The sequence below is a fragment of the Piliocolobus tephrosceles genome, chromosome X, assembly GCF_002776525.5.
Source record: "Piliocolobus tephrosceles isolate RC106 chromosome X, ASM277652v3, whole genome shotgun sequence".
In the NCBI taxonomy this organism is placed as follows: Eukaryota; Metazoa; Chordata; class Mammalia; order Primates; family Cercopithecidae; genus Piliocolobus; species Piliocolobus tephrosceles.
The window spans coordinates 87,606,983-87,634,582 of NC_045455.1; the positions used below are offsets into that span (position 1 = coordinate 87,606,983).

Consider the following 27,600-nt stretch of genomic DNA (forward strand, 5'->3'; position numbering starts at 1 on the left):
GCCCCTCACCTATATGATACATTAAGTATTAAATCGAAGACTGGCTATGTATCATTCCCTATGCTTTCTCATGAGTAGTCTTCTCTCCTGAACTACACTGTTAGTCATGTATTATATTAAGATGTCTGGGTATAACTATACATCCTGTAAACACCAAGTCCCTATATCTGTCTTAGTGCCTAGAACAGATCCAAGGACACAGGAGGTAAGACTTAAGGACTATTTGATAAATTAATGAATAAATTTGCTGGCCAAGCGCGGTGGCTCAAGCCTGTAATCCCAGCACTTTGAGAGGCCGAGACGGGCGGATCACGAGGTCAGGAGATCGAGACCATCCTGGCTAACACGGTGAAACCCCATCTCTACTAAAAAATACAAAAAACTAGCCGGGCGAGGTGGCGGTCGCCTATAGTCCCAGCTACTCGGGAGGTTGAGACAGGAGAATGGCGTAAACCTGGGAGGCGGAGCTTGCAGTGAGCTGAGATCTGGCCACTGCACTCCAGCCTGGGCGACAGAGCGAGACTCCGTCTCAAAAAAAAAAAAAAAAAAAAAAAAAAAAATTTGCTGCCAATTCATCCAAATACAAAAATTCCTCCAAAATGCAGAGGAAATAACCAACCTTTTAAAACCCAATTGTAAGATAAACATCATCTTGTTATATGAACAGTGCAAGAAAAGGACAAAGTTATCTCTATAATTCTTTATTAAAAATACTGCTGTACACATAGAGACTGAAAACAGGATTAAAGATGAATAACACAAATTGGGTCATGACATTAGAACTTAACATACCGGTGCTTTTTAGGGAAGTTGCTGACATCCAAATCACAGAACCAAGGTCAAAAGGAAAATACAAAGGTACCCTCAAAAATATTTACAATGAAGTAAATACACTAACAGAATTTAAAACAGGTACAAAAACTGGAAATGACCAATGTTACATGATTTCAAGGGTTGTCCTTTCTGTGCTTTTATCTGTCACGACAGGAAGGTGTGGAAAGTTTATATCCTTAATTTGACTACTCTCAGATATTAAAATCTTTCTATGAATTAAAAAGACTTTTAGACAACCTCTTAAATGGAATTACACTATGGAAAACAGGGCTCCCCCAAAAACACCTAGGCAGAACTGAGAGTTCTTTGAAAACCATTCCCAATAAAAACTAAATGAAAAATAAATATAAAACAAGGCTTAAAAAAATATGCATTACCTGACACCAACCTTTTCTGGCTGACAATATTTATTCATGAAAACGTATCAGCTGTCTACCTTTTATATGCAAACCAAGTCCTGAGGTTAACTAGGGGCTGAAGCAAACTAGCGTTTAGGATGCAAACATTCTTGGATTTGTGATGTAAACTTGCCTTGCAGAGGGAAGTTTGCTGGTCTATACAGAATGAGAAATTCAAGCCCTATTTTAACCCCTGCCCTCTTCAGCTTTCACAAAACATTGGTCCACAAATTAAATTTTCAAAAAGTTCCCAGACCCCAAAACTAAACAGATGATCCCCTTTCATTTTCAAAGAAAACAATATTGGAAAAAATCTCCAGCCCGCTTATAAATTAAGCATTTCATATTTCTTCTAGAATACAAGTAGTTCTTTTTTGTACAAAAGAATTACAATATGATTTGTCAAAAAACATATAAAAAGACAGCTGCTCTTCCTCAAATACATGAGCTAATGATAAAAGACTTTTGCAAGTTAATGTCTCCAAGTTCTTGTTCTTTTTACATAAAAAAGAACATTGCGGTGGCAAATGTTAATTATCCTTTTAATATTGAACATTATGTTCTTTTAAAATCCATCCAGATCAAATGCAATAATTTTCTTTTTAACTCAACAACTGATGCTACCAAACGTGGACTCAATATACTTGTTAAAACGTGTAAAGCGTGTCTCTAGTCTTCAAAGCTTTCAGGTGAAGAGAGGTGCTTTTTCTTGATGCAAATCTCAAGGCAGAGAAAATCATTTTAAAGCTTATAAAAAGTGAACAGAGAAATACTAAAAACTTCTCTGAAATATACAAATATGTGTAATTATTAAAATTGAAGACAGTAACATCAGTTGCAAGTGCTTGTGAGTCTGTCCTGACCTTTTTTGAGTTTCCACATTTTCTTCATCGTTGCATGGTGAGCACCCAGTGCTAGTAAAACATTCAGTGCTGGGAAAGGAGATAGAGTCTTCAGTACTGATTTTAAGAAAGAAAATTCCTATGTATTTGGCAGTCTTCAGTATCAAAGTATAGGTATTTCATTTACTAGAAATTTCATGAATACCCAAGTTTGGCGACAACTGCATGTCCAAATATTAAGAAAGTTAAGAGGAGGAAAATTCCAAACTTTTGAGATGGACTTATTCAGGAATATCGCACAGAGTGAGTTATTATCAAAAGTACTATTACTTTGGGCTAAGCAGTGACTGCAAAGGCACAGCAGATCGTTATCCCTCCAAAGTCAGGCTGTAAAATATCAGAAAGCTCTTGATACCAGACCACTGCTGAGTTTAGCTCATCTTCTGGACAGTGTCTCTGTGGCTGTCTCCAGTGTAAAGGACCATAATAAAGCTGTGGTTCAAAGAGCAGAAATTCATACAAAAAAAAAAAAAAGAAAGAAAAAAAAAAAAAGCAAACTGGAAAGAACCTAAAGTAATATACTCCTGAACTTTAGGCCGTTAACACAATTTCTTAATTTTCTGCTATTTAAAAAATTTGCATAAATGTAAATGTATCTGACTAGCAGGCAAATGTCTTTTTAAAAAGGCTCTGGTTGAATTTGAAGGAAAGAGCTATCCATGCTCCTTCAGTTACTGTTTATCTGATCTTTATTCAGAAAGGATTTAAATCAACTAACAGGGGAACTCATATCCAACAATTCACTGGTATTTTCTTGGTTTGTTCTTACGAACAAAACAAAACAAAAATCTCAATTTGAACTAACAGTGGGTGGCATACAGAGAGCTTGCATACAATACTCTTACGAGAATGATGTACTATACTGAACTTCTATGAAATTATTTACCTGGTCCATAATGTTATTCAGGGCAACCCGTCCCAAAAAGAGCAAATTCTGCAACCCTCAATGGCAAAAACGCTGCCCAGCATTGCTTCCCAAAAATGTCCTTGCAAACAGTTTCCCTTAATAAGTATACAATGTGGCAAAAGTTCAAAGATCAGAAAAAGTCTTTAAAAAATTAAAATTAGTGCATATACAAGTGGAAAAAACAAAAGCAGGAACATCATTCACCTGATGGTGCTCCTAAATCTAAAATAAATTCTTCACAGATACAGCCTCCAATGGCAGCCATAGCTCTCGGGTAAGTGAAACATTCTTCCTTTCAAGTAACAGTGTACCTGACTGAAGTGCAAGCAGCTTCGCTCATCTCCTGTTCGTTTCCCAAATGTGAGTGAGATGATGAAAAGTTCAGCTGTAGTGCAATTTGCTATTGGTTAAGTTCCTTAGCCATGTCCTGCGTGCTTTTTTAGCAAATACTACAACTGACCATTCGCAGCTGCAATCAGTTCTTGAAAAGTATTTTCAAAGCAGCGCTTTAAGTCACTGTAGGTCACCACGAGTACACTCTTCTCATCTCTGGAAATCAGGCTTATTTTTTCTGGCACACCAGCATCTAGCTGAAACAATATATCCACAAAGATACGAATTCATAACATGCAGAAAAGAATTTATCTACATTTGCAGCAAAGATAAATAAAATCTCTAAATTTTTTTGTCACATTCCCTTTCAGATATCCGTAAGCACCTTACATCATTCACCAGTATGCACATAATTTTCGACTCAGACGTTTTCACACAAACACTGCCCTATGTTTCTAACTATCCCTTCACACTTAATGTTCGCTTGCATTGTAGTCTACCCAGTTGATGCTCAATAATTTTTCTCCCAATATCTTCCATTTTTGGCATCATGAATTACAATGCAATGAACATACTCATCTACTTAATTTTTTTCTTCTGTAGGAAGTATTTTTTTCCTTAGGAAAAATACTTAGAAGTATAAATATTACTAAAAAAAAGTCAAGTATTAAGAAATTGGTCTTTAAAAATTTTTAAAAACACACAAAAAAATAAAGTAGAAGTGGTTTAGAGCTTAGTACATAGAACCAAATTGTTTTCCAAAGCATATCAGACACCATGAATGTATAAGTTTTTAATACTTTTCCAGCAACCCCACAGCAAATGAGCACCTTGCTATTTAAATTTAGATTTTAACTACTATTATCAAAGTTTTTTTCATACATTTACTTTGGTATTTCTCCTTGTGTAAATGCTAGTATATGATCTTTACCCATGACCCTAATGGAATTTGGCAGTAATATTCCAGTGAGGTCTTTACAAAGCATAAATACTGACCCTTTGTCTGTCCACTGGTCTTGTTACGGTTTTCACTTTGTTATTTTCAATGTACTTTTTAATTTCATTAATCGATACAAAATTAACATATGTTTACAACTCACTGAAGGCTCAAACATCCAAATCATTTACCAGATAATTTCTGTCATTACTTCTACCAAAATAAGCTTATAAATAAAAATCTTAATTTTGTATAATCAATGTGGCCATCCTCCCGATTTATCACACTCTTTTCAAACTTAGAATATTATCACACTTCAGATTTGGGGTATTATTTACTACTAGCTAGTTCATGATGTGAAATATAATTTTCTTCAAATTTTCAATTATCCTAATTTCATTATTGATAATTTCATTATTGAATGGTCTTTGATGAATTTAATGAATATTATCCTTCATTAAATGATCTTTGCTTAAGGCAACTATCCATGGCTTATTCCATATTATCTACTTGTCAATGTTTGTTCTGGTTCTATGTTTTTTTTTTTTTTTTTTTTTTTTTGAGATGGAGTCTTGCTCTGTCACCCAGGCTGGAGTGCAGTGGCCGATCTCCGCTCACTGCAAGCTCCGCCTCCCGGGTTCACACCATTCTCCTGCCTCAGCCTCCCGAGTAGCTGGGACTACAGGCACCCACCACCTCGCCCAGCTAGTTTTATGTATTTTTTAGTAAAGACGGGGTTTCACTGGGTTAGCCAGGATGGTCTCGATCTCCTGACCTCGTGATCTGCCCGTCTCGGCCTCCCAAAGTGCTGGGATTACAGGCTTGAGCCACCGCACCCGGCCGGTTCTATGTATTTTTAATTACTGGTGCTCTGATACTATGTTCTAAAATCTGACAGAATTATTTTCTACATACTGCTCTTAAGAAAAGGTTTTCCCCCTAAGAGAAATAAAGGGAAAACAAATATATAACTCATACTGAATTAGTTCAATGATACATATAGTTTTGTGCAGTCTTATTGCCCAGGCTGGAGTGCAATGGTGCAATCTTGGCTCACTGCAACCTCTGCCTCCTGGGTTCAAGTGATTCTCCTGCCTCAGCCTCCCAAGTAGCTGGGATTACAGGCCTGCACCACCAATGCCCAGCTAATTTTGTATTTTTAGTAGAGATGGGGTTTCTCCACGTTGGGAAGCCTGGTCTCCAACTCCCGACCTCAGGCGATCCGTGTGCCTCGGCCTCCTGAAGTGCTGGGATTAGACAGGCGTGGGCCACCGTGCCTGGCCAGTTTTGTGCAGTCTTAATGTAGGTTACTGACAATACTCCCTACAGAGTTTTAAGGAAGTTAAAAGAAGGCAAAGTAGTGCTTAAAAACAAACCATAACATTTTCCCTGAAGGGTTACCACATTGTACATTAATAGTTCTAAATCATGTGCTACAGTAGCTATTTTTTCCTGTAGTACTTATAATTTAGGAAAGTTTAGACAAGAGTCAGTAAATGTTTTTATAAAGGGTCAGACAGTAAATGTTTTAGGTTTGGCTTACTGTTTATTTTACAACTCTTTAAAAATGTAAAACTATTCAAGGCTCTCAGGCTATAAAAAAAATAGGCCCAGAGAATGGATTCGGCCTGCAGGCCATGGCTTGCCAGCTCCTGGTTTATACATAAATCTATACAGAGACTACATTTACTCCTGGAGACCAGTTCTAAACTTCATAATGCCAAGTAATTCATAAGGAAAATGTCTTCTTTCTTTTGTCATTTTTGTCTTTCTCAACCTTTTCTAAAACATAATGCTGCTGGGCACGGTGGCTCACCGCTATTATCCCAGCACTTTGCAGGTGGGTGGACTGCTTGATCTCAGGAGTTTGGGACCAGTCTACATGGTGAAATCTGTATCTACCAAAAGGACAAAAATTAGCTGGGTGTGGTGGCATGTGCCTGTGGTCCCAGCTATTCAGGAGACTGAGGCAGGAGGGAGGATTACTGCAGCCCTGGGGAGTCAAGGCTGCAGTGAGCCATAAGTGCCACTGCACTAGAGTCTGGGTGACAGAGCAAAACCCTACCTCAAAAAAAAAAAAAAAAAAAAACTTGCCTCACCTCTCAAATAAATTTATGATCTATTTTTTTAATCTAAATTCATCTAATCATCAAATTTACCATTTATAACAGCTGAATCTGCTAGTAACTAATGTCACTAGTATTGTGCTTTTATCATTGACTACTTGATTATAATACCTATAGTTAATAATAAATAATCTGATAACACCCAACATAACTCATAATGATTCAGAAGGGGTTTAATTTTTAAAAAATAAACATAAATTTATTTTTTTGGATTTTACTACTCATTGTTTTATGTGGCATAACAAAACCACATGTAAACAAAACATTGCATAAAGGAGGGAAGCAGTCATTTTGTAATACTTTATCATAATAAAAAGATCCACAATAAAACATTCTAAAATGATTCATGAAGGCCAGGCGCAGTGGCTCACACCTGTAATCCTACCACTTTGGGAGGGTGAGGCAGGCATATCACTTGAAGTCAGGAGTTCGTGACCAGCATAGCCAACATGGTGAAACCTTGTCTCTACTAAAAATACAAAGATTAGCTGCGCGTGGTGATGGGCGCCCGTAATCCCAGCTACTTGAGAGGCTCAGGCAGGAGAATCGCTTGAACCCGGGAGGCGGAGGTTGCAGTGAGCCAAGATCATGCCATTGCACTCCAGCCTGGGCAACAAAGCAAGACTCTGTCTTCCATCGCCCAAAAAAATTATTCATGCAAGTTATTTAAAAAATCCTCCCACTGTAAAAAATGTTATTAATAAAATGTCTTACAGGCTACTGTAAGAGTACATCCTGATTTCTTATGTCCCCTAGTATTTGTAGAAGATACAACTCTATACACATTATAGGCAGAATTATGATCTTAAAAATCTAAATACAAATTACCTTGTTAAGACAAGAAATGATATGACTGAGGTCAATCCAGGGAGCACCCGCTTCTGTCACCTGATGAAAAAGATGATCCCTAAAGAGTTTCAACAGATAACGGTCTCCAGTCTCTGACCAAGTTGGATCCTTCTGAAACCTGGGGGAAATTAACATTTTACCTCAGTAACTCATGCTGTATGCTCTGTGGCCATATCTCTATTTTTTAGACTCAAAACTAGTTTAATTTTATTTTTTTCCCAATAAATAAAAAATTGGGAGGGAGTCTGGTACAGTGTTTTTAAAAAACAATCTGACTGAACTAGTAAGTATATGAATTCCAGTTTTCAGTTAGCAACTATCAGGGGGAAATTATCCCTTACGCATTCCTATTTTATACGACCTCTTTATTTCAGCCCCTACTATTAGATAAAATGGGAAAGATAAAAATGTCTTAAATCTTCTTTTCTTCCTCCCACTCTGTAGGTTACAGAATAGAGAGAGGTCAGATACACCTTCTACTTCACCAATACGTATAAAATAGAAAAATGTTTAGCAAACAAAAAGGAAGTAAATATCAGTTTCCTACCATTCCACGTGAAAGCAAGCTGTAAAGAAGCAGATGACCACTGTGAGTTTTCAATGACCTTAGGAATTTACAGTCTAATAGGAAACAGACGCTATTCAAATAATCAAAGAAAGCTGTAACTGCATATTTACATAATGCTCCTAAAAGGGATATGACATAAAAACAGAAACATGAGTTCTTCTAAAGGGCCAAGGAAGGTTTTCCAGAGGAGGTAGCGGCTGCCCTTCCCAGAAGAGGGATGCTCCTTCGTCAGAGATCGGTATTTGCATGGAGCACTGAAGAAACTTAAGGAAGGTCATGTGTTTGAATGGGGTGGGGGAGAAAAGAGACGAAAAGAAGAAGACAGAGTGAGGGCAAGGAAAGCGACAGAGTGAAGACAAGAACAAAGAATGGGAGATGAGGACAGAAAATTAAGTAAAAGGCAGATTCGAGACCAGGATGAGAAGTAGGCAGGGATCAGACTACACAGCTTAGGTCATGTTTTAAAACTGGGTCTTTATTCTAAGAACCAGAGGAGAAGCTCACCATACGGTTTTAGCACAATCATATATATATATGTTTTGCAAAGGTCACTCCAAGGACTTCCAATTAAAATGAAGACTAAATACCCATTTATCTCTGCTCCCTTTCAACAGCCCATCAAATTGACAGTAAATGTCTAAAAAAGGGTATAAACACAAGGACAAAGGGATCAGAAAAAGCAACAACAGTGAACAAGAGATGATCATGAACATCTGGAATGCTGAGGCAGATAGGTAAGCGGGATGACTTAGTAGACCTGACAAAACTGAACCCTAATTCTACAGGGTATGTGAGAAGAGGGTGCCCACAGGAAGCAAGCCACCCAGACTGGCATAGCTCAGAAACTGAAGCCACAAAGGACTACTGAAAGTGCAAGTTTGGACTAAGGATGAAAACAGGAGAATTGAGAAAAGGTTCTATAAACAGCAAACAGATAACCCATCTCTTAACCCCACCCCCACCTCTGTCTGGCAAAAATCTGGAGGTTTTACTTTCTAAAAAGGGTGAATGAGAGAAGCTCGAGCCTCAGGGATGCCAAGCAAACCAGAAGGTCAAGAGCTGAGGAGTGCTGGATGACACCCTATTGAACAAATGCTTTCCCCCTCTGTGTGGTTCCCAAACCTGGCTTGTCAGGCTTATATCACAGACAGCAGAGGTTGGAAGATTCTTTTCAGGGGATGCTGACCTGCCCAAGACAAATGACAATACTTGAGAGTTTACCAAACACAAACCAAAAATCACGTATAACAACATCACACTGCTTTATCATACAGAAAGGTTCAACATTCTATAATCCCTGCACTCACACAGGCTTCCCATTGGCTTTTTAGGACCTTATTTTTAATACGAACGGGCAGCTAAGTATCAGAAATCTTTTGAGGAGGAAACAAAACAAGACAAAATAAACTCTTGATTCCTATGAGATACTGTAGGGAAAACGGAACAAAACTTAAAACTAAGACAAACACCAACCACCAGTAAAAATCTATTAATTGATGGCCTCAGAAAAACAAGAATTAGATGATACAAGACAAATATTCAGAAAACAGAATTGTTCTTGGAAAATAAAAATATGATAGCAGAAATTTAAAAATTCAAAGAATGAGAAAAAACCCTTTAATTTTAGAAAAATATAATTGAGATAACTGCCCAGAAAGTAGGACAAAAGAAATTAGAGATATAAAATAGAAGAGAATATTTGAAAATCAATTGCAAAGGTCTAACATCTGAGCGATGAGAATTCCAGGAAAAGAAGTTATTAAAGAAACAATGAAGACCATGTCCCAGGACTGAAGGACGTTAAGTTTCCAAGATTCAATGGGTTCACACCTGTTAATCCATCATTATGACTCAAAACCCACACCAAGGAACATCACTGTGAATTTCTGAACATCAGTCACACACACAAAAAAACAAAAAACAAACAAACCAAAAAAACACCAAAAGCTTGGAGGAAAGAAAAGATTTATAAAGAAAATGGCTTTGAATCTGCCTGGAAGTTAAAAGGAACAATGCTTCAAATTCTGAACTATCATCACTATTATTTACCTATGTACTGAAAGTACCCACTAACACAATCACTCAAGAGAAATTAGAAGTATAGAAACTGGGAAGGAAGCTATCATTATTTGCAGATGATATAATTAAACACCTGGGAAACTCGAAGAGAATCTACTGAAAACGACCCAAACAGTAAGGTACTAGAGCATAAAATTTAAAGAAATTAAGAATTCTCATATACACAAATAACAAGAAGACACAATGGGGAAAATTTTCCCATTTATAATAGCAACAAGATGAAATACCTAAGCACACACACTCAGTATGCTATAACTATATAAAAAACAACTTAAATACTACTGAAGAATACAAAAGTAGACATCAACAACTAGAATGACATCTCATGATCTTGGATAAGATGACTCAACATCTAAAACGACAAATGTTCCCAGAGTTTAAACATGACAAACAGGCTATCTTCCCTATTAAGAAACCATCAGGTTTATTGGTTGTTTTTTTTTTTTTTTTTTAACTAAAGAACTGATTCTAGAATTTGTACAGAAAATTAAATAGTATTAGGAAAATAACAAAGTGGTGCCCAATAAATGGAGATGGGAAACAATACTGCTAGATTGCAAAATTCAATTTCATGATTGAATTAAAATAGCACGGGAGAGGCGTGGCTTCAAACCAGTGGGGAAAAGCTAGATTGTTCAACTATTCAATAAACAGCTTTTGGACGACGAGGTAGTCTTGGCGACAAGGGGAGATGGACTTACCCCTTACGCCCGATACAATTTCTAACTACATAAAACATTTTTAATATGAAGAAATGAAACCACAAATGTTCTGGAAAAAAACATGAAATAGTTCCCTCATAATCTTCGAGTAGAAAGAGGCTTTCTAACTATGATTCAAAATCCAGAAGCATAAAATAAATTTGGTCAATTACAGTACATACACAAATGTCTCCAAGGGTGGGAAATGAGCAGTCAAAAAAAAAAAAATCACAAAAAGAGTGAATCTCTTTAGCTCTTATTTATCAATAAGAAAGACAAGCAATCCAACTGAAAATAAAGATGGGCAAAGGATACGAATTGAACAGGACATAAGAATGGATCAATAGCACAAAACAGATACTCAAACATGCTCGTTAAGAGTAAATAGAACATAAAACTGCATTTAAATTCAATTTCTCACCTACAAGGTTGACTACAATCTAAGGGTTTGAAAAAAGTATTTTGGTGAGGCAGTCTCATGAATTACACACAGGTAAACTATTCTCCAATAGTTATGAAATTATTGTGACGTACCGACTGACCTAGCAATCACAATTGGCCCATATTTACATATATATAAGATTAAGTATGCAGAAGTTAGTCCCTGCAGTATTGCCCACCCTAGCAAAGGGCTGAAAACAGCCCAAATGCCCACCCATAAGGAACTGGGGAAATATACTATAATATATCCGCAGGATATACTACTATCAGGCCATAAAGTGTGAGGAGACACACAACACAGTGGATACGAGCACACACTCTGGAACCATACTGTCTAGACTAGAGTCCTGGATCATATACTTATTAATTATGCAATCTTTGTTTAAGTTATTTAACCTCTCTATGCTGCAGTTACTCTGTTAAATAGGAATAGCATGGTAACTCCATCACAGGGTTGTTATGAGGAATAAGCTAGGTCATATTTGTAAACTATTTTGAATAGTGCTTGGCATATACTAAACATATATAAAGATTTCTAAAATACACAGTTATGACAAAATACACTGTATATGGTTTACAATTTTTATATATTTAAAGAGGGAGGGGTTAAGAATATATAGTTGTATTTGTAACTCTGGAATAATACAGAAGAAACTAAAAATATAGATGGATGGGGGCAACTGGGAATAGATACTGGGGATGTCAGGTATGAAAGAGAGACTTCTACAGTTTTCACTGCAAACTTTTCCTACTTTTTACTTTATTCATAGACAATCTATTTTAAATATTTAATTAATAAGAATAATTTCTTGGCTGGGCGCAGTGGCTCATGCCTGTAATCCTAGCACTCTGGGAGGCAGAGGCAGATGGATCACCTGAGGTCAGAAGTTCAAGACCAGCCTGGACAACACGGTGAAACCCCGTCTCTACCAAAAATACAAAAATTAGCTGGGCATCGTGGTGTGCGCCTGTAATCCCAGCTACACAGGAAGCTCAGGCAGGAGAATCGCTTGAACCTGGGAGGCGGAGGTTCCAGAGAGCCGAGATCGCCCCATTGCACTCCAGCCTGGGGGATACAGAGAGATTTCCTCTCAAAAAAAAAAAAAGATAACATTTCCTGAGGACAATCTAGAATTTTATATGCATTCACAGTATCAATAATGTGTGAAAGTAGAATAATGCCATTTTCAAATTTGCAAGACTAAACTCACCTTTTTCAGGAAGCTACAAGGACATGCTCCACTAAGTCCAAAAAAAATAAAAAAATAAACAAAGAAAAAAAGCAAGAAACCAGGGTATCCAACACAGAGAGATAATGAGAATTCCCAGCTAATAGTGACGGGAAGTTACAGTTCTAAAGTGTAAGCATGTGCAGGCCTAAAGCGTAACCAGCCCAGCTAGGAACAGGAAGGGTGGAGGATCTACAGCCAATTCTCTAGGTGAGAGGGAAAAAAAGGAACTGATACATTATCTTTTTTTGACCATATGGAAAGGTGTTTTGTAACACTAAATACAGAATTCAACTCATGTGTGCATGTGTGTGTGTGTGTGCACACATGTGCACGTGTGTAGGGAAGAGGATGAGTCATTACCTGAATTATAGATTGGGGGGGAAATCAAGAATAGAACTATAAACATACACTTTAAAGTAAAGAGATAAACGCTAGAAGAAACAGCCAAAAGAGTTTATTAAAAATGGTTTAACATATATTATGTTCTCTTCGTTTAGAAAAATTATTAGGGAAAACATTAAATGAGCCTTTTGACTTTGAAGAAAAGCAAATGGACTTCAATTTCATGGTTTAAAAAAAAAATCCCTCAAGTAGTAGTATTTATCTCTCACCTATCTCTATTAACAAATCAAACAATCCTGAAATGTAACTTACACTATAGTCATAATGATTGCAAATTCTATTCTACCTGTCTTTGACAGTTATGTAGTACAAACATCAACTCTGCTTGTGTATATATGGTTAACATTAACTTACAAATGAGGTGGAACTAAGTGACAAATAGTGTAAAAGGTAACGCCTTTCCAATGCCACTGATATGATGGCTAAAAAAAGTGTACTTCAGGCCAAGCGTGGGACTCACGCCTGTAATCCCAGCACTTTGGGAGGCCAAGGTGGGTGGATTACCTGAGGTCAGGAGTTCAAGACCATCCTGGCCAACATGGTGAAACCCCATCTCTACTAAAAATACAAAACTTAGCTGGGTATGGTGGTGTGCACCTGTAGTCCCAGCTACTCGGGAGGCTGCGGCAGGAGAATCACTTGAACCTGGGAGGCAGAGGTTGCAGTCAGCCGAGATTGTGCCATTGCACTCCAGCCTGGCGACAGAGGGAGACTCTGTCTCAAAAAAAAAAAAAAAAAAAAAGTGTACTTCAATAGAAGGTGAGAGGCAAGCAAAAATTAGACATTTCTCAAGTATTTAAATTGACCAGGGTAAACTGATATGAAACTTCTTCCTCAAAAAGAAGATACGGTAGAGGTAGTGTTAGTCATAAAATGTGCCCTCACGTGCAAACCACAAGAGATTTCTAACGCAGCATATTTTCTGTAAGTATACATGTGTGTAAAATTCATAAGGACAGCCACACCTAGGCTGTTGTAAAAATAGCACCTTAACAGCTAACACAAACTTAAGGTCACTTCACGTAAGAATTTTCTCTCTTCCCAAATAAAACCAGGCATACTTATTATTATGCAAAATAATGCTCTCGATTAAAAATATATTGTAAAATACTGTAAATCCTTACTCCGGCCTCTCATTGATTGTTCCCAATTTTGCTAGGAGCCTAAACAGTCTTCCATTTTGAACCTCCTATAAAACATTTTAAAAAGAGAAAAATGTTAATGTTCCAGATAACTGAACATAAAAGCCAAAATTTACAAAAACTGGTAACCTGTACCAATATTACCTTTAAACGATAAATCCTAACACCCCCAACTTTTGGTTATACTTTTAAATAAACACAGTATGTCCATTGCATTTCATAATGGTACTCAAGAAGATTATGGTACTGTCCATAGGAACTGGAAAAGTAACTCACATGAAAAACCAAGATTTTTGTCACATGACTGTAGCTAAGCCATGAATGAAAAGAACAGTGTCAGAGGACATAAGAAATTAAAATACCACACATTCAGTGCCGACAAAAATATCTGCAATCTTAGCAAATAAGACATTATATTTAGTACAATGATTATTTTGTGTATATTTATATACACAGATGCAAGTTGTGTGTACATTCTTTTAATTACACTCTTTACTGTCCAGGCTCACGCCTATAATCCCAGCACTTTGGGAGGCTGAGGCAGGCGGATCACTTGAGCTCAGGAGCTGGAGACTAGCCTGGTCAACATGGTGAAACCCAGCCTCTACAAAAAATACAAAAATTAGCTGGGTGTGGTGGTGTGCACCTGTAATCCCAGCTACTTGGGAGGCTGAGGCAGGAGAATCACTTGAACCCGGGAGGTGGAGGTTGCAGTGAGCCGAAATAGCACCACTGCACTCCAGCCTGGGTGACAAAGCAAGACTCTGTCTCAAAAACAACAACAACAAAAAAAAAGTTACACTCTTTACCTTTGCAAGGTCTTCCTCTATGACATCATTTCTCATTTGAGCAGCATCCAGTTGAGTATAAAATCGAGCACCAATCATGGGCATGATGTCATTTACACTTCGCATCCTGTTTTGGTCAGTCAACAAATACCTACCCAAGATAAAAAAGGAATTACTTGAATGTCCAACACGCAATTTTAAAAAACAAGATAATCCACAAACACATAACTGTTTCAGCGGCCATCATCTTAGCACACAAAATTTTGAAAACATTTTAATTCATGCAAGTCAAGCTCATTCTTAAAGCTTAAATATTACATTTCATTCCTCTGGAAAATTGTAAGAGCCAATGGAGAAACAGTAAACATGTCTCTTCTCTACATTTTCACTACTATGGAAATGAGAAGGAAAAGTGAAGTAGGGTTTCACTTACCCATTTCTATTCTCAAACCCTCCTTTACAAAAGTGCTAAATGAAAAGAGTGTTACAGGTCAGGTGCAGTGGTTCACACTTGTAATCCCAGCACTTTGGGAGGCCAAGACAGGTGGATCACTTGAGGTCAGGAGTTTAAGACTAGCCTGGCCAACAGGGCGAAACCCTGTCTCTACTAAAAACACAAAATTAGCTGGGCATAGTGGCAGGCGCCTGTAGTCCCGGCTACTCAGGAAGCTGAGGCAGGAGAATCAGTTGAACCCGGGAGGCAGAGGTTGCAGTGAGCCGAAATGGCACCAACGCCCTCCAGCCTGGGCAACAAAGCGAAACTCCATCTCAAAAAAAAAAAAAGGAAACAAACAAAAAACAAAAATAAATTAAGAAAAAGAAAAGTTTTGTGTGTGAGAGTGTGTGCGTGTGTGTGTGTGTCTGTGTGTGTGTGTGTGTGTGTGACAGAGTCTTGTTCTATTGCCAGGATGGAGTGCAGCAACGTGATCTCGGCTCACTGCAACATCCGCCTCCCAAGTTCAAGCGATTCTCCTGCCTCAGCCTCCTGAGTACCTGGGACTACAGGCCCGTGCCACCAAGCCCAGCTAATTTTTGTATTTTTAGTAGAGACGGGGTTTCACCATGTTGGCCAGGATGGTCTCGATCTCTTGACCTCATGATCTGCCTGCCTTGGCCTCCCAAAGCACTGGGACTACAGGCGTGAGCCACCGCACCCAGCCAAAAAAGAAAAGATTTTTTAGAAACTTTTTTGAGAGGACTAAAAGGGGGTGGGTGAGGGGTGTGGAGTTTTTCCTGCTGCTCTTCAAAGATTAATTTTCAAAACTAAAACTGGGTTTTCAATTTTGCTAAATTGAATGAGCCTGACTTTTTAAGAAGCTGTCCTCTGCTCTAAAACCTAATTTACAAGGTATCATGACATACTCATTTCTGAGAAATGCAGTAACATACAGCAGAAGGAACTAGCTAAATTTCTTCTATCATTAGAACAGTGGAAGAAAATACTACATATTTCAAGGGCTACCCTGTTAGAACACAAAGATTCTCAATCATCTATTGCCGCTTATTCTACAGGTAAGCCATTCTTGCCCTATCTCATGAAAGCAGTCTCCTACTCCTTCACTCTTCTGCTTATAATTCTCTTATTTTCTTCATAGGTCTTATCACTACCTGAAAATATCTCACTGGTTTTTATGTTTATTTACTCTTTATTCCCATTAGGGTGTAAGCTCCAGGAGATGGGAATTTTGTTCACCTCATTCAAAGTATCCTGTATTTGGCATATAGTAGTCATTCTTTTTTTGGATAAATGAATAGTTACACCCATGTGAATAAACTGTATCTTAGCAATTCATCTGTAATTATGGACATATTTGTACCCTGCTAATCATATTTAATGTTACTACAGGCTATGTGACTTTGGCAAGTTATTTGATCTCTGTGGCTCAGTTTTGTATCTCTAAAATGGGACTAATAATGGTATCTAATTTATAGGGTTATTGGGAGAATTAAAAAAATTAATTCCCATCAAGCAGTTTGAAAGGGCCTGATACATGGTTTAATCACTCCATCAATTTTAGTTTGTGGTTATTATTAAAGTATGGCTTTTTTGTTTATCCTTTTTTTATTAAAGAAAATTTCGAACATTTATAATACTAGAATAGTAATATAATGAATCTCCATGTATCATCACCCAGTTTCAATAATTATTAACATATGGCTAATTGATTATTTTTATGTCCTCTATCCCCACTTTTTTAAAAAGGAAAATTTAGAGATTATAACCTGAAATTATTTGAGGCATCCTAGGTATCTGCAAACTAAGGCTAGGAATCACTGTTGTGATCATAAATAAAACAAGTATTTTTATTGAAAAGATAAATCATCGTATTTGAATTTGATTATGAATAGGATCCAGACAACCACTGGCTTCTAGTGCTGTCACAAGCAGGACATTTATGCCAGTGTAACAAACAACAGGTGGGCAATCCCACCCTCCATCCCCCAATTCATACCCCAGGGCTGGTCCAAAAAGAAACTGGATCATCCAGGGCTACACAGAAAGATCAGAAGGGGCAGCTGTAAGCTAAAAGAGACTGTTGATTAGCACCTCTTCTCCAGTACAGCTCAAAACTGTAATCAAGGTTGTGGTTGCCCACCCTCTGGGATCTCTCAGTAGTAGCTATATCTTAGGGAGAAGTCCTTCTATGGTGACAGTAGTCCACAACGGGTTTCTCTGAAGCCAAATTGATCTCAACTCCATACTCAAGGATTATCTGGAATCTTAAGACACTGGAGTATAAGCATGGGGGTCTCCACACAAATGCTTTCCTGAATGGGTGTTTTGGCCAGAGTACATGACTGGATTGCACCTGAGGCTTATTCATGACGGCTCTCACTCTCTAGAGCAGCACTATCCAACAGAACTCCAAGAGGAGGTAAATGTTCTATGTCTGTGCTATCCAATTATGTCAGCCAGTAATTACATGTGGCTGCTGAGCTCTTGAAATGTGACTAGTGTAACTGAAGAAGTAAACTTTAAATTTCAATTAGTATCAATGTAAAAGGTCACATGTAGCTAGTGGATACCAACAAACTTCTACTGGGTAACCTTGACCAAATGTTTAAAACATCAATAACTAATTTAAACACATTGGTTTATCAATTTATCTAAGAAATATTTATTTTGCAATAAAAATAAAGAAAGTTTCTGTTTTGTTTGGTTTTAAATAGTGGGAACCAAAACAATCACTTAAAACAAAAAAAGCTCTTATCGCAAATAATCATTCTATACAATTTATCATATATTAAAACTTACAAAATCAGATTCTTCAGGTCAGAGGAATAGTTGACTGTCACCAGTTCCATGGCTTTCTGTAAATTCTCTCGCTGAATTCCTGCCAAAGAGTTGCAAGCCAAAGCCAACACAACTTTTCCTAATGATATCAGATCTGCTTGCTGACATGAAAGAATAAACATAACTTTTAATTTTCATTTCATAGGTACTCATTTCATACACTGACACCACTGCCTAAATGGAAAAAATATCATTATACACAAGCTGCAGGCAGGGTTCTCAAACAGCGGTGCTCCTCAGAATAACCTGGAGCTTATTAAAAACACGACTTCTGAGCCTCTCCACCAGATATTCTCGCTGGGTGGGTCCAGAAAATGGCTCAGCATTTTTAAAGCACCCAGGTAATTCTGATGAAGGTAGTTCTAGGTCCACGCTTTAAGAGACTTTAAGCAATTCCCATGCCAACTACAAATTGCCATTTTTAAAAGTTTTTCTTTCTAACATTTTCTTATTTAAATAGAGCTAATATTCTTCTCTATTACAACAAATTTAAGGTTACTATACATTTGATTTGCTACGACCACTATAACTTAAGATACACACTTTTATCATTTTCTGTAACTCCCAGAATATAGTGTGAAGGTGAAGGATTATCTGAAGAAAAGTTATCCTGTTACAAACATTAGCATTAACCAGATTTTAGAGCAAATTCTCTAGAACATCAAAAATGCTGCAAACCTCAATGAATGACATCCCATCTATCTTTGTGTCCAAATAGACTATTTTTACTCACACTACAACAGATCTTTAAGCTCTGGAACCACCAGCTGCTTTCCTAAAACCTCTCCCACTCAAGATTTACCATTATGAGGCTTTCCTTCTAAAAGGATTTTCAAAAGACAGCTGTCTGAATTAAGTCCTTTATCACCTATTATAACTCCAGGAAACAGTATGGTCATCCCAAGTGGCCCTGATCTGTAGGAAGCTATCAACAACTACATGCCTGAGAGAATGCAGTACTTCAGAATGAACATGAAACCACCTGAAGCAACTTCTACAACAGATATTTGCAGATCCTTAAAATCTGAGAACTCATCTAAATTATTAGACACATGTTCATTTACTGAGCGTTAGTTTATTATAAGGAATTTTCAAGCCTAGCTGTACATTATCATCACTTGAGGAGTTTAAAAACAAAACCAAAATCATCTAGTAGCCATCCCCTCGTCTCAATTTTGGCATAATCAGTCTGGAATCAAAATCTAGGTATTGGTATTTTTCTAAGCTTCCACAAATGATCGTGATATGCAGCCAGGATTGAGAACCACTGGTTTGTTGGAATATTTGTAACTTTAAGGCAATCATTAGTGAAATTCTAGCATTATATGGTTATCCTTAACAACACCCTACCCAAATAATGAGTAAATTTTAACATTAAACTCCATTACTAAAATAACATTTAAAAGTTCATACTAAAAAATTTATCCAAAACTATCATTTGTGAATCTGACACTGAACAGGAGATAAGGAGACAGACTGATTAGGTAGATAAACTATTTCGAATCTGTTAGAAAAGATCCAAAGATTCATGCCAGAAAACTTTGTAAACTTCACTGGTGGAAGAGTCAGGAGACCAGAATGGCAGGAGGGAAGCTGGCATGGGAAGGAGTACTATTACTGTTACCATCATTTCTGTTCGCCGGAGGATACTGTGATGAACTCCAAAAAGAACGCCTCTCAATCACACTTTAGATCAAGTAAAACATTACAAGTTATATTCATGAAATTATAGAAATCTCAGCCAAAAGAAATCAGTGCATGTAAATGCCAACTATAAATTTCTAAGGGCAATTCAATCCAAAGTATCCAGCAAAGCACAGCAAAGATTGTGGCTGTTTATCACGTGTCTGAGTAGCAGATACCAACACCCAGTCTTCCAACTCTTCGAGCAGCAGAATTTTCAGTTTGTTCCACCCTGAACTGATGCTGTATTAAGCCTCCCTCCCAGAATATTCCATTATTCTCTAATACGAGACAGAAAACCAAAATGGTCCAAGAGAGCTGAAGAACCAGATGGGTTTAAAAAATAAGAACATCTGATTTTCAGTACATCCCACCACCTCTCTAAAGCAGACTCAAGGTGAGAACATCCGCTTTTAGAAATAAAGTACACCTGTGACACAGTCCAGATTAAATTAGAGGTTTTTTTTAAACAAAAGAAGTTAATAAAATCTTAATTAAGAGAGTTTCACACCATAAAACTCAGTAACTCTCCTTTCCTTATTTCTCAGCTAAATAATTTTCCACTTGTTATTTTGCTTCTTACCTCCATCTGGTTTTCCCCCCATTTGTTGAATTCAGGAGATTTGCCCCCCAACTGATTTTCAGTTTCTTCCTGATTCTTGACTTCTTGATTTCTTTTTCTGATTCTATCTATGGCTCTACTTATGTCCATTTTACTCAAAGTCAGTCTCTATTCACGTGTCTGAAACAGACTATGAAAAATATACTACAAGAAACAATGCACTCCTCATGTATCCTCTTCTCTGTAAAATCACACTCCCCCTTTGGAACTATCTTTAATTCTTTCCTATATCTTACTATAATAAACTATATAAAAAAAATCAGCTACACATATATATCCAAAAAAAGAAAGCCTGATATATATCCTTCAATGTTGAAAAAAATAAAGAGGTGATAATTAATTGAAGGTTGCCTGATTTTATGAATGAAGGCATCTCCTGACTTACAAATATTAATAAGTTACCCTAAATGCTTACATAAACTTGGTTGTTTGGAACTCAAGAGATTTTTTTTCTTATGAAAAGTTTTGTTTTTCAAGGTAACTACACAACCCATAACATACCTGAAAAGGAACCCTATTGAGAAAAGAATGAGGAGCATGTGCAGTTTTGTTTTTGTTTTTAATGCAGACAGGGGTTTCTAGATACTTACATTAGAAGATGATGGTACTGCTCTAAAAATGTGTAATTTTCCTTCAAAAATTTAATATTATCTGCTTGGATGTATATCCAAGTGTATATAATCGCTAACATTTTAAAAGTCAATATTGTCTGTCACTTTTGGAAGCATAAAGGTCATAAAGAAAAATTAATCAGAGCCAACCAGTTAGGCACTAAGTATAAGAAGATAAGAATGACAGTAGCTAAGAAACAACATCTCCAGATAAGAAAGAGGCAGCAAATGCCCTCAGGCAGAAGAACACAATGCTGCTGTTGGGGGAAAAGAAAGAACTAATCACATTCCTCCCCGTATTGCCCACTAGATGTTGCTATCAACCAGAAGAGCTTGGCTGCTGCTGAGGTTAGATGGGCACAAGCAGAGGGGAAGGAGGATGTGAAACGTCGGCAAACAACTGAATGTAATGAGTGCCTGCAAGTCTTTGGGACTGCACTGTCTGTGGTTTACCAGCAAAAGAGATTTATGCGTGAACTGAAATACTAAACAGTGATTAGGCTCTACTTCTCATTTTATCCTTTTTGTTCTAAAATTCTATCAGTGAATTAAAATCTTCTTCTAAAATTTTAAACAAAATAAGTTGAAAAGAGAAGAACAATAAGGTGTTTCTCCATGTAATTAAGAAATTATGCCTTAGAGCAAACCTTTGTAAGTTAATAAATGTTCAAAAAACCCAAAAACTTCTTATACACAAAGAACTAAAATTGTCTTAAAATCACAGCTGCCTATCCTAATGTGAAGCATTCCAATACAAACTGAATAACCTATTTACTTTAGTTTTGTTACTGCGGAGTAATCAAGGCAAATGCAACTATTCTTTCTCTGAGATGGAGTCTCGCTATGTTACCTAGGCGGAAGTGCAGTGGAACGATCTTGACTCACTGCAACCTCCGCCTCGCAGGTTCAAGTGATTCTCCTGCCTTAGCCTCCCAAGCAGCTGGGACTACAGGTGTGTGCCATCACGAACCTGGCTAATTTTTGTATTTTAATAGAGACGGGGTTTCACCATGTTGGCCAGGCTGGTCTCGAGCTCCTGAGCTCAAGTGATCCGCCCACCTCAGTCTCCCAAAGCGCTGGGATTACAGGTGTGAGCCACCGCATCTGGCCTAAAGCAACTGTTCTTAATGCTTGAAGAAATACGTTCTTATTATTCAATACTTTATCATTTAAATCAGGAAATAAGCAGCAGCAAAATAGCTAAGAAACATCACAAGGCCTAAATCAACACTAATAAAATGAACTCAGACAATAATCAAATACTAATAATGTGTAAGAAGTGAGTGACATGTTCTGACTAAATTTTAAAAATTACTTAGAAAATGGCAATCCAACAACAAACCTCTGAAAACATTTCTAAAATTTTATGACTGGTAGTCAGACAAGTGTTCTAAAAGTAAAAATAATAGGTGTAATTAAAGGAGTGAAAAAGAAGGGTGTCATTTAATATAATCCATTCATTTGACTAGTCTGTTTTAATCTATCTATGCTTAGGACACGTTTCCTAAATCACATAAATACATTTTCATTTTGAACAGTTAAGAGTCTGACATTGTCATGAGGTTGGGCACAGTGGCTCGTGCCTGTAATCCCAGCACTTTGGGAGGCCGAGGTGGGCGGATCACCTGAGGTCGGGAGTTCGAGACCAGCCTCACCAACATGGAGAAACTCCATCTATATAGTAAAAATACAGAATTAGCATGGTGGCGCATGCCTGTAATCCCAGCTACTCAGGAGGCTGAGGCAGGAGAACGCTTGAACCTGGGAGGCAGAGGATGTGGTGAGCCGAGATCGTGCCATTGCACTCCAGCCTGGGTAACAAGAGTGAAACTCCGCCTAACAAAAAAAAAAAAAAGAGTCTCTGACATTGTCATGAATTCCCTTTATTCCAACCTATAAGGGCTCTACACTAAATACATCATAATGGTTAAGAAATACCAGCCTGGGCAACATAGTGAGCCTCCATCTCTACAAAAAATAAAAATAAAAAAAATTTTAGCCAGGCACAGTAATGCACATCTGTAGTCCCAGCTACATGGGAGGCTGAGGTGAGTGGATTGCTCGGGTCCAGTTCAAAAGCTGCAGTGAGCTGACTGCATCACTGCACTCCAGCCCAGGTGACACAGCAAGACAGAAGCAAAAGAAAAGAAAGGAAAAGAGAGAGAAAGAAATAAATAGGGGAAAGGAAAGGAAGACAAGAAAAGAGAGGAAGGGGAGGGGAGATACATGTTCAAAGTGCACAGAGACCACTCCAAAATAAACTAAAATCTAGGCTTAAAACACTGAAATACTTTAAAATGAACAAAATTTGTATTTAATAAAGGAAAACAAGTAAATATCCATGTTAATTCTTACTCACCTGGTACTGGGCCATTAATGCCAATGGATTATTATTTTGACTGTTATCAAATGTTAAAACATCAAAAACTCCAACACAATTTACTCGCAACCTTTAAGGACCAGATAATTTAAAGAAAATAATTAAAATAAGTTTTTTTAAAATTGCATACTCATGGAAAAGTAACATTTCCCAAAATATTAGGAAGGATCTCAGAATTGAGTTTAACTTCCAACCTACCCCACACCACCTCCACCAACCACCATTTTGGAAATGGGAAAATTAAGGCTCAGAGATATCAAGTGATAAACCTACAGCTGTAAAAGTCAGAAACGGACAAAGCCAGAACTATAACTCACATCTCTTGACTAACAGGTCAGTGTCCTTTTCACCATTCCAAGCTGTTTATTAGTTATTCATAAAAGAGAACTAGTTAGCTTTCTAACACTTGCAAAAGATGTACCAGACACTCTTCTAAGCATTTTACATGACTCATTCAAATCTCTGAATACCTTTTTGAGGGGAACCTCATAAATAAGCAGAATGCAGTTAGCAGTACACTTGTCTAATAAGGTTGTCGAAACACAATTTGAAGAAGTAACTTGTTCAACGGCATATCAATAGTAACTATTAAAGCCAGGATATGAACTTAAATAACTTGGTACCAGATCTATAGCTCTATGCTATGCAGCCCAAGACAATCTTAAAATTACAGCAACTCAAAACTCACGTGAAGACAACACTGATAACTGTACTAGCTGTTCTTAAAGTATGTGACTCAACAGCAGCAACGGCAACATCTAGAAACTTGTTAAAAATGCAAATTCTTAGGCCCCAGTGCAGACTTATGAATGAAAAACTCTTGGGGTAGGGCCCAGCAAGCTGTGTTTTATAAGTCCTCCAGGTGATTCTGATTCATGCTAGAATTTGTGAACCATGGTGCTACATAGAAAAGTTGTGCTGATACTATTTTGATGTTCCCCTAAACCTAACCACATATACTTCACTAACCTTTCCCAAGATTTTTGGTTAATAACCAGGCATTTTACTCAGAATTCAACATTTTTTTTTAAAAAAAGCTTACAAATGAATTCAAAGTCATAGAAGTTCTTCTGGATGGAATATATGCAAAGGCAGAATTAAAACAATCATGTTTTGTTTACTAAGTTGTCAAAGGTAAGATGCTCAATAAAAGAAACCAAAACTCAAAATGCTAGTACCTTGTTTTGCCAGTTATTAGAATCTTTGTTGGATCCATAACTCGACATGCCAAACCTGCTGTATGAATGGTACGCAATGCAGAACTTAGTTGGACAATATATGCCCAAATAAGAGATTCTGGCAATAATCCAGCATGTTGCCTGGGCAATGGTCCATCATGTTGACCTATACAGCAAAGAAATCCAAAAAATGACATGTTAAGCAATCATCTAAAAGACTAAAATATTAAAACCAAAATTAGCAAAGATAATTCATGTACACTCATGGCACATGTCAATTTATATATGTGTGTGTATGTATCTGTGTAATTTAGGTTTAATCTATTGCCCAAAGGTTCCTGTCCGAGATTATGACTTTTATATTGTTACCAGCAACAGGGCTCTCACTGAAATGCTCTTTTCTGTAACCACGTAATTACTGAATAAAAATTATTTAAAGTAAGAATTTATATTTAATTGTTAACCAAATAAATATAAAAACAGAAACTGCAGAGGTTATTTTCCACTTAAAATGTGGCTGGCTAATCCTACCCTGTATTATTGTTTAGGCATGTGAGAGCTGTCCCTTGTGTGGCTTATGTTGAATGTTTGTTTTCCTTATACCACTCAGCCCCCTCTATCACAAAGGTGTATTCTATCAACTCATTAAGTGGTTTTTGATAATATTTTCTAGGTCATTGTTAATATATTGTAAATCAGTAGAAAAGGAGACACATAAATTTAATCAAGATATTGTAATTATTCCAAGGAATATGTCCTTATATTCTTTTTTTTGTAGAGACAGTTTTGCTATGTTGCCCAGGCTGATCTCCAACTCCTGGGCTCAAATGATCCATATTTCTCAGCCTTCCTCAGTGCTGGGATTGCAGGCATGAGCCGCTACGCCCTGCCGACCTTATATTCATATTGTTGTAAAACAACCTTGTGTGAACCAGTTATAAAAAGCAACATAATTAAATGGTTAATTATGTACTTATAATAAATAACAAATATGTACTTATGGCTTGGAATAAAATTTCCAGTAAGCAGCACATACAAAATTCAAAAATAATTATCTCTCAATTTGGACAGAAGATAATACACTCTGGAAATATGCATAAGAAGACTCAAAAAAATGGCACTGGTAACAAATGCCAAGACAATCTCAAAAATGACTATCAATCGTTTAAATGAAACTATTAATAAATGTAGTAATAAGGAAACAGAGTTTTTACAGCAAACATATATATAGTGCTTACTGTCTGCCAGACTCTGTTCTAGCTGTTTTACTGATATAGACTCATTCTGAATCTTGTATCAACTCCATATGGTATGCTATTCTTCTCATTTTCTAAATTAACATATTTCTTATACGTTGCTATTTTTTTCATTTGTGCTAAGATAATAAATTACATAGTATAAGAAAATGGTAGGCTTTTATGCATGTATGGTATGGTTAGGGAAGTTACGACTACTCAAACAATACTTTAAAATATTAGAAAAAAGGACTATTTCCTATGAAAATGTAAACATTAGTACATTAGTATATTAATCAGTGAACACCAAAAACAGAATAATTACGATAAAAAAATTACTGGAAAAGAATGCTATAAAAGAGTGGGTGTCGGCCGGGCGCAGTGGCTCAAGCCTGTAATCCCAGCACTTTGGGAGGCCGAGACGGGCGGATCACGAGGTCAGGAGATCGAGACCATCCTGGCTAACACGGTGAAACCCCGCCTCTACTAAAAAAATACAAAAAACTAGCCGGGCGAGGTGGCGGGCGCCTGTAGTCCCAGCTACTCGGGAGGCTGAGGCAGGAGAATAGCGTAAACCTGGGAGGCGGAGCTTGCAGTGAGCTGAGATCCGGTCACTGCACTCCAGCCCACGAGACAGAGCGAGCCTCCATCTCAAAAAAAAAAAAAAAAGAGTGGGTCTCAAAAGAAAGCACTCCAGCATTTGGCAACATCTGGAGATATTTCCAGCACTACAACTGGGGTAGAGGGGGACTGCCACTGGCATTCAGTAGGCAGAACCAGGCCCTTCAGTAAGAAGAGGCTACTATAAACATTCTGAAATGCACAAGACAGCCCCCACAAAAATAATTATCCAGCTCAACATGTCAATACTGCTTAAGTTGAGAAACACAGTTATAAATTAAAGCCAACAGTCATTTCACAGGTGTTACTACCAAAATAAATTTGAGCAACAACTATAGTCATCTATAAGAAAAGTTGTACCACATCCCCTTCCACAAAATTATGCATGTGTCTACAGATGACATAGCAAAAGGAAAAAAATGACCACATTCTATGTTAAATGTGAAACAGCCATGTAACCACAACTTTCTTTTTTCAACTGTCAGAATGCAAAAAGTGAAGTAACAAGTAAACAGAAGTAATCTATTTTTGTCTATAATTAGAGTCTTTAAAGAGAGTTGCAAATCTGAAAGATACTAGAATATGGACTCAAATCTTTCTCCCCTCCTCTTTAATTTTCAAGTCAAGAAAAACTTAAAAAGATTAAAAAGCATAATGTGATGCTTCTTTCTTGCCCCCCCGAGACTGAGACCTTTCCCAAATACATAAATTAATGAATAGAACATGTCAAAATGGATTTATTTTTCTCTGAAATCATTTACCCTTTAACACACATTTGTTAGAATTCAAGTATTCTGGTTGTTTGCAAAATCTCAATGATAAAACAATTCTTTAAGTATACATTAGAAAGGGGCAAAAAATAAAATATTTCATGTTTAAGGAAAAGTTACTTAAAATTATATTTTGAAACCTTAGATTAAGATTAAGTAACATGGAATCCAACCTTCAAACAAAAGCATTTGTTTAGGGAAATAATTACCTAAAGAACAATATAGTCATAGTAGGAATCATTAAATTATATTGAGAGAATATAAAAACTACAGGGAAAATACTTATAATAAAGAAAAGATGTAATATGATATAAAATGTTAAAACAAAACAATGCAAAAGGAGATGAAAACAAAACAAAGCAAGACTGGAAAGAAATGTACTAAAAGATTCATAATGGTTGCACTGAGGCAGGGAAGCCATAAAGACTGTTTCTAACTAAGCTATTGAATTTTTCAAGACACCTTTATTAAGAGAGCATTACAATTTTAAAAGAAAAACATTTTAAAGAGAAAAACAATTTTAACACATTCCCAGTTATTTAAATATCTGATATCTATGTGAGTCT

The 27,600-nt window shown here is 37.0% G+C and overlaps 1 protein-coding gene across 6 annotated transcripts in view; it reads right to left on the reverse strand.

Annotated features, from left to right (window-relative positions):
- Window positions 1-685: 685 nt before the first annotated feature.
- Window positions 686-27,600, reverse strand: part of PAN3 (poly(A) specific ribonuclease subunit PAN3) — a 163,061-nt gene continuing 136,146 nt past the window's right edge. For 3 of the 6 annotated variants that reach the window (XM_023208744.3, XM_023208742.3, XM_023208741.3), the window contains 7 exons: window positions 24,409-24,574; window positions 23,210-23,300; window positions 17,896-18,035; window positions 14,661-14,790; window positions 13,834-13,898; window positions 7,266-7,404; window positions 686-3,631 (listed from right to left, as the gene is read on the reverse strand). In XM_023208744.3, the coding sequence (XP_023064512.1) occupies window positions 3,491-3,631; window positions 7,266-7,404; window positions 13,834-13,898; window positions 14,661-14,790; window positions 17,896-18,035; window positions 23,210-23,300; window positions 24,409-24,574 (872 nt within the window). In that variant the 3' untranslated portion in view covers window positions 686-3,490. The remainder of the gene's footprint in view (window positions 3,632-7,265; window positions 7,405-13,833; window positions 13,899-14,660; window positions 14,791-17,895; window positions 18,036-23,209; window positions 23,301-24,408; window positions 24,575-27,600) is intronic. The other 3 variants (XM_023208743.3, XR_002730987.3, XR_002730986.3) reach the window with 3 other exon arrangements.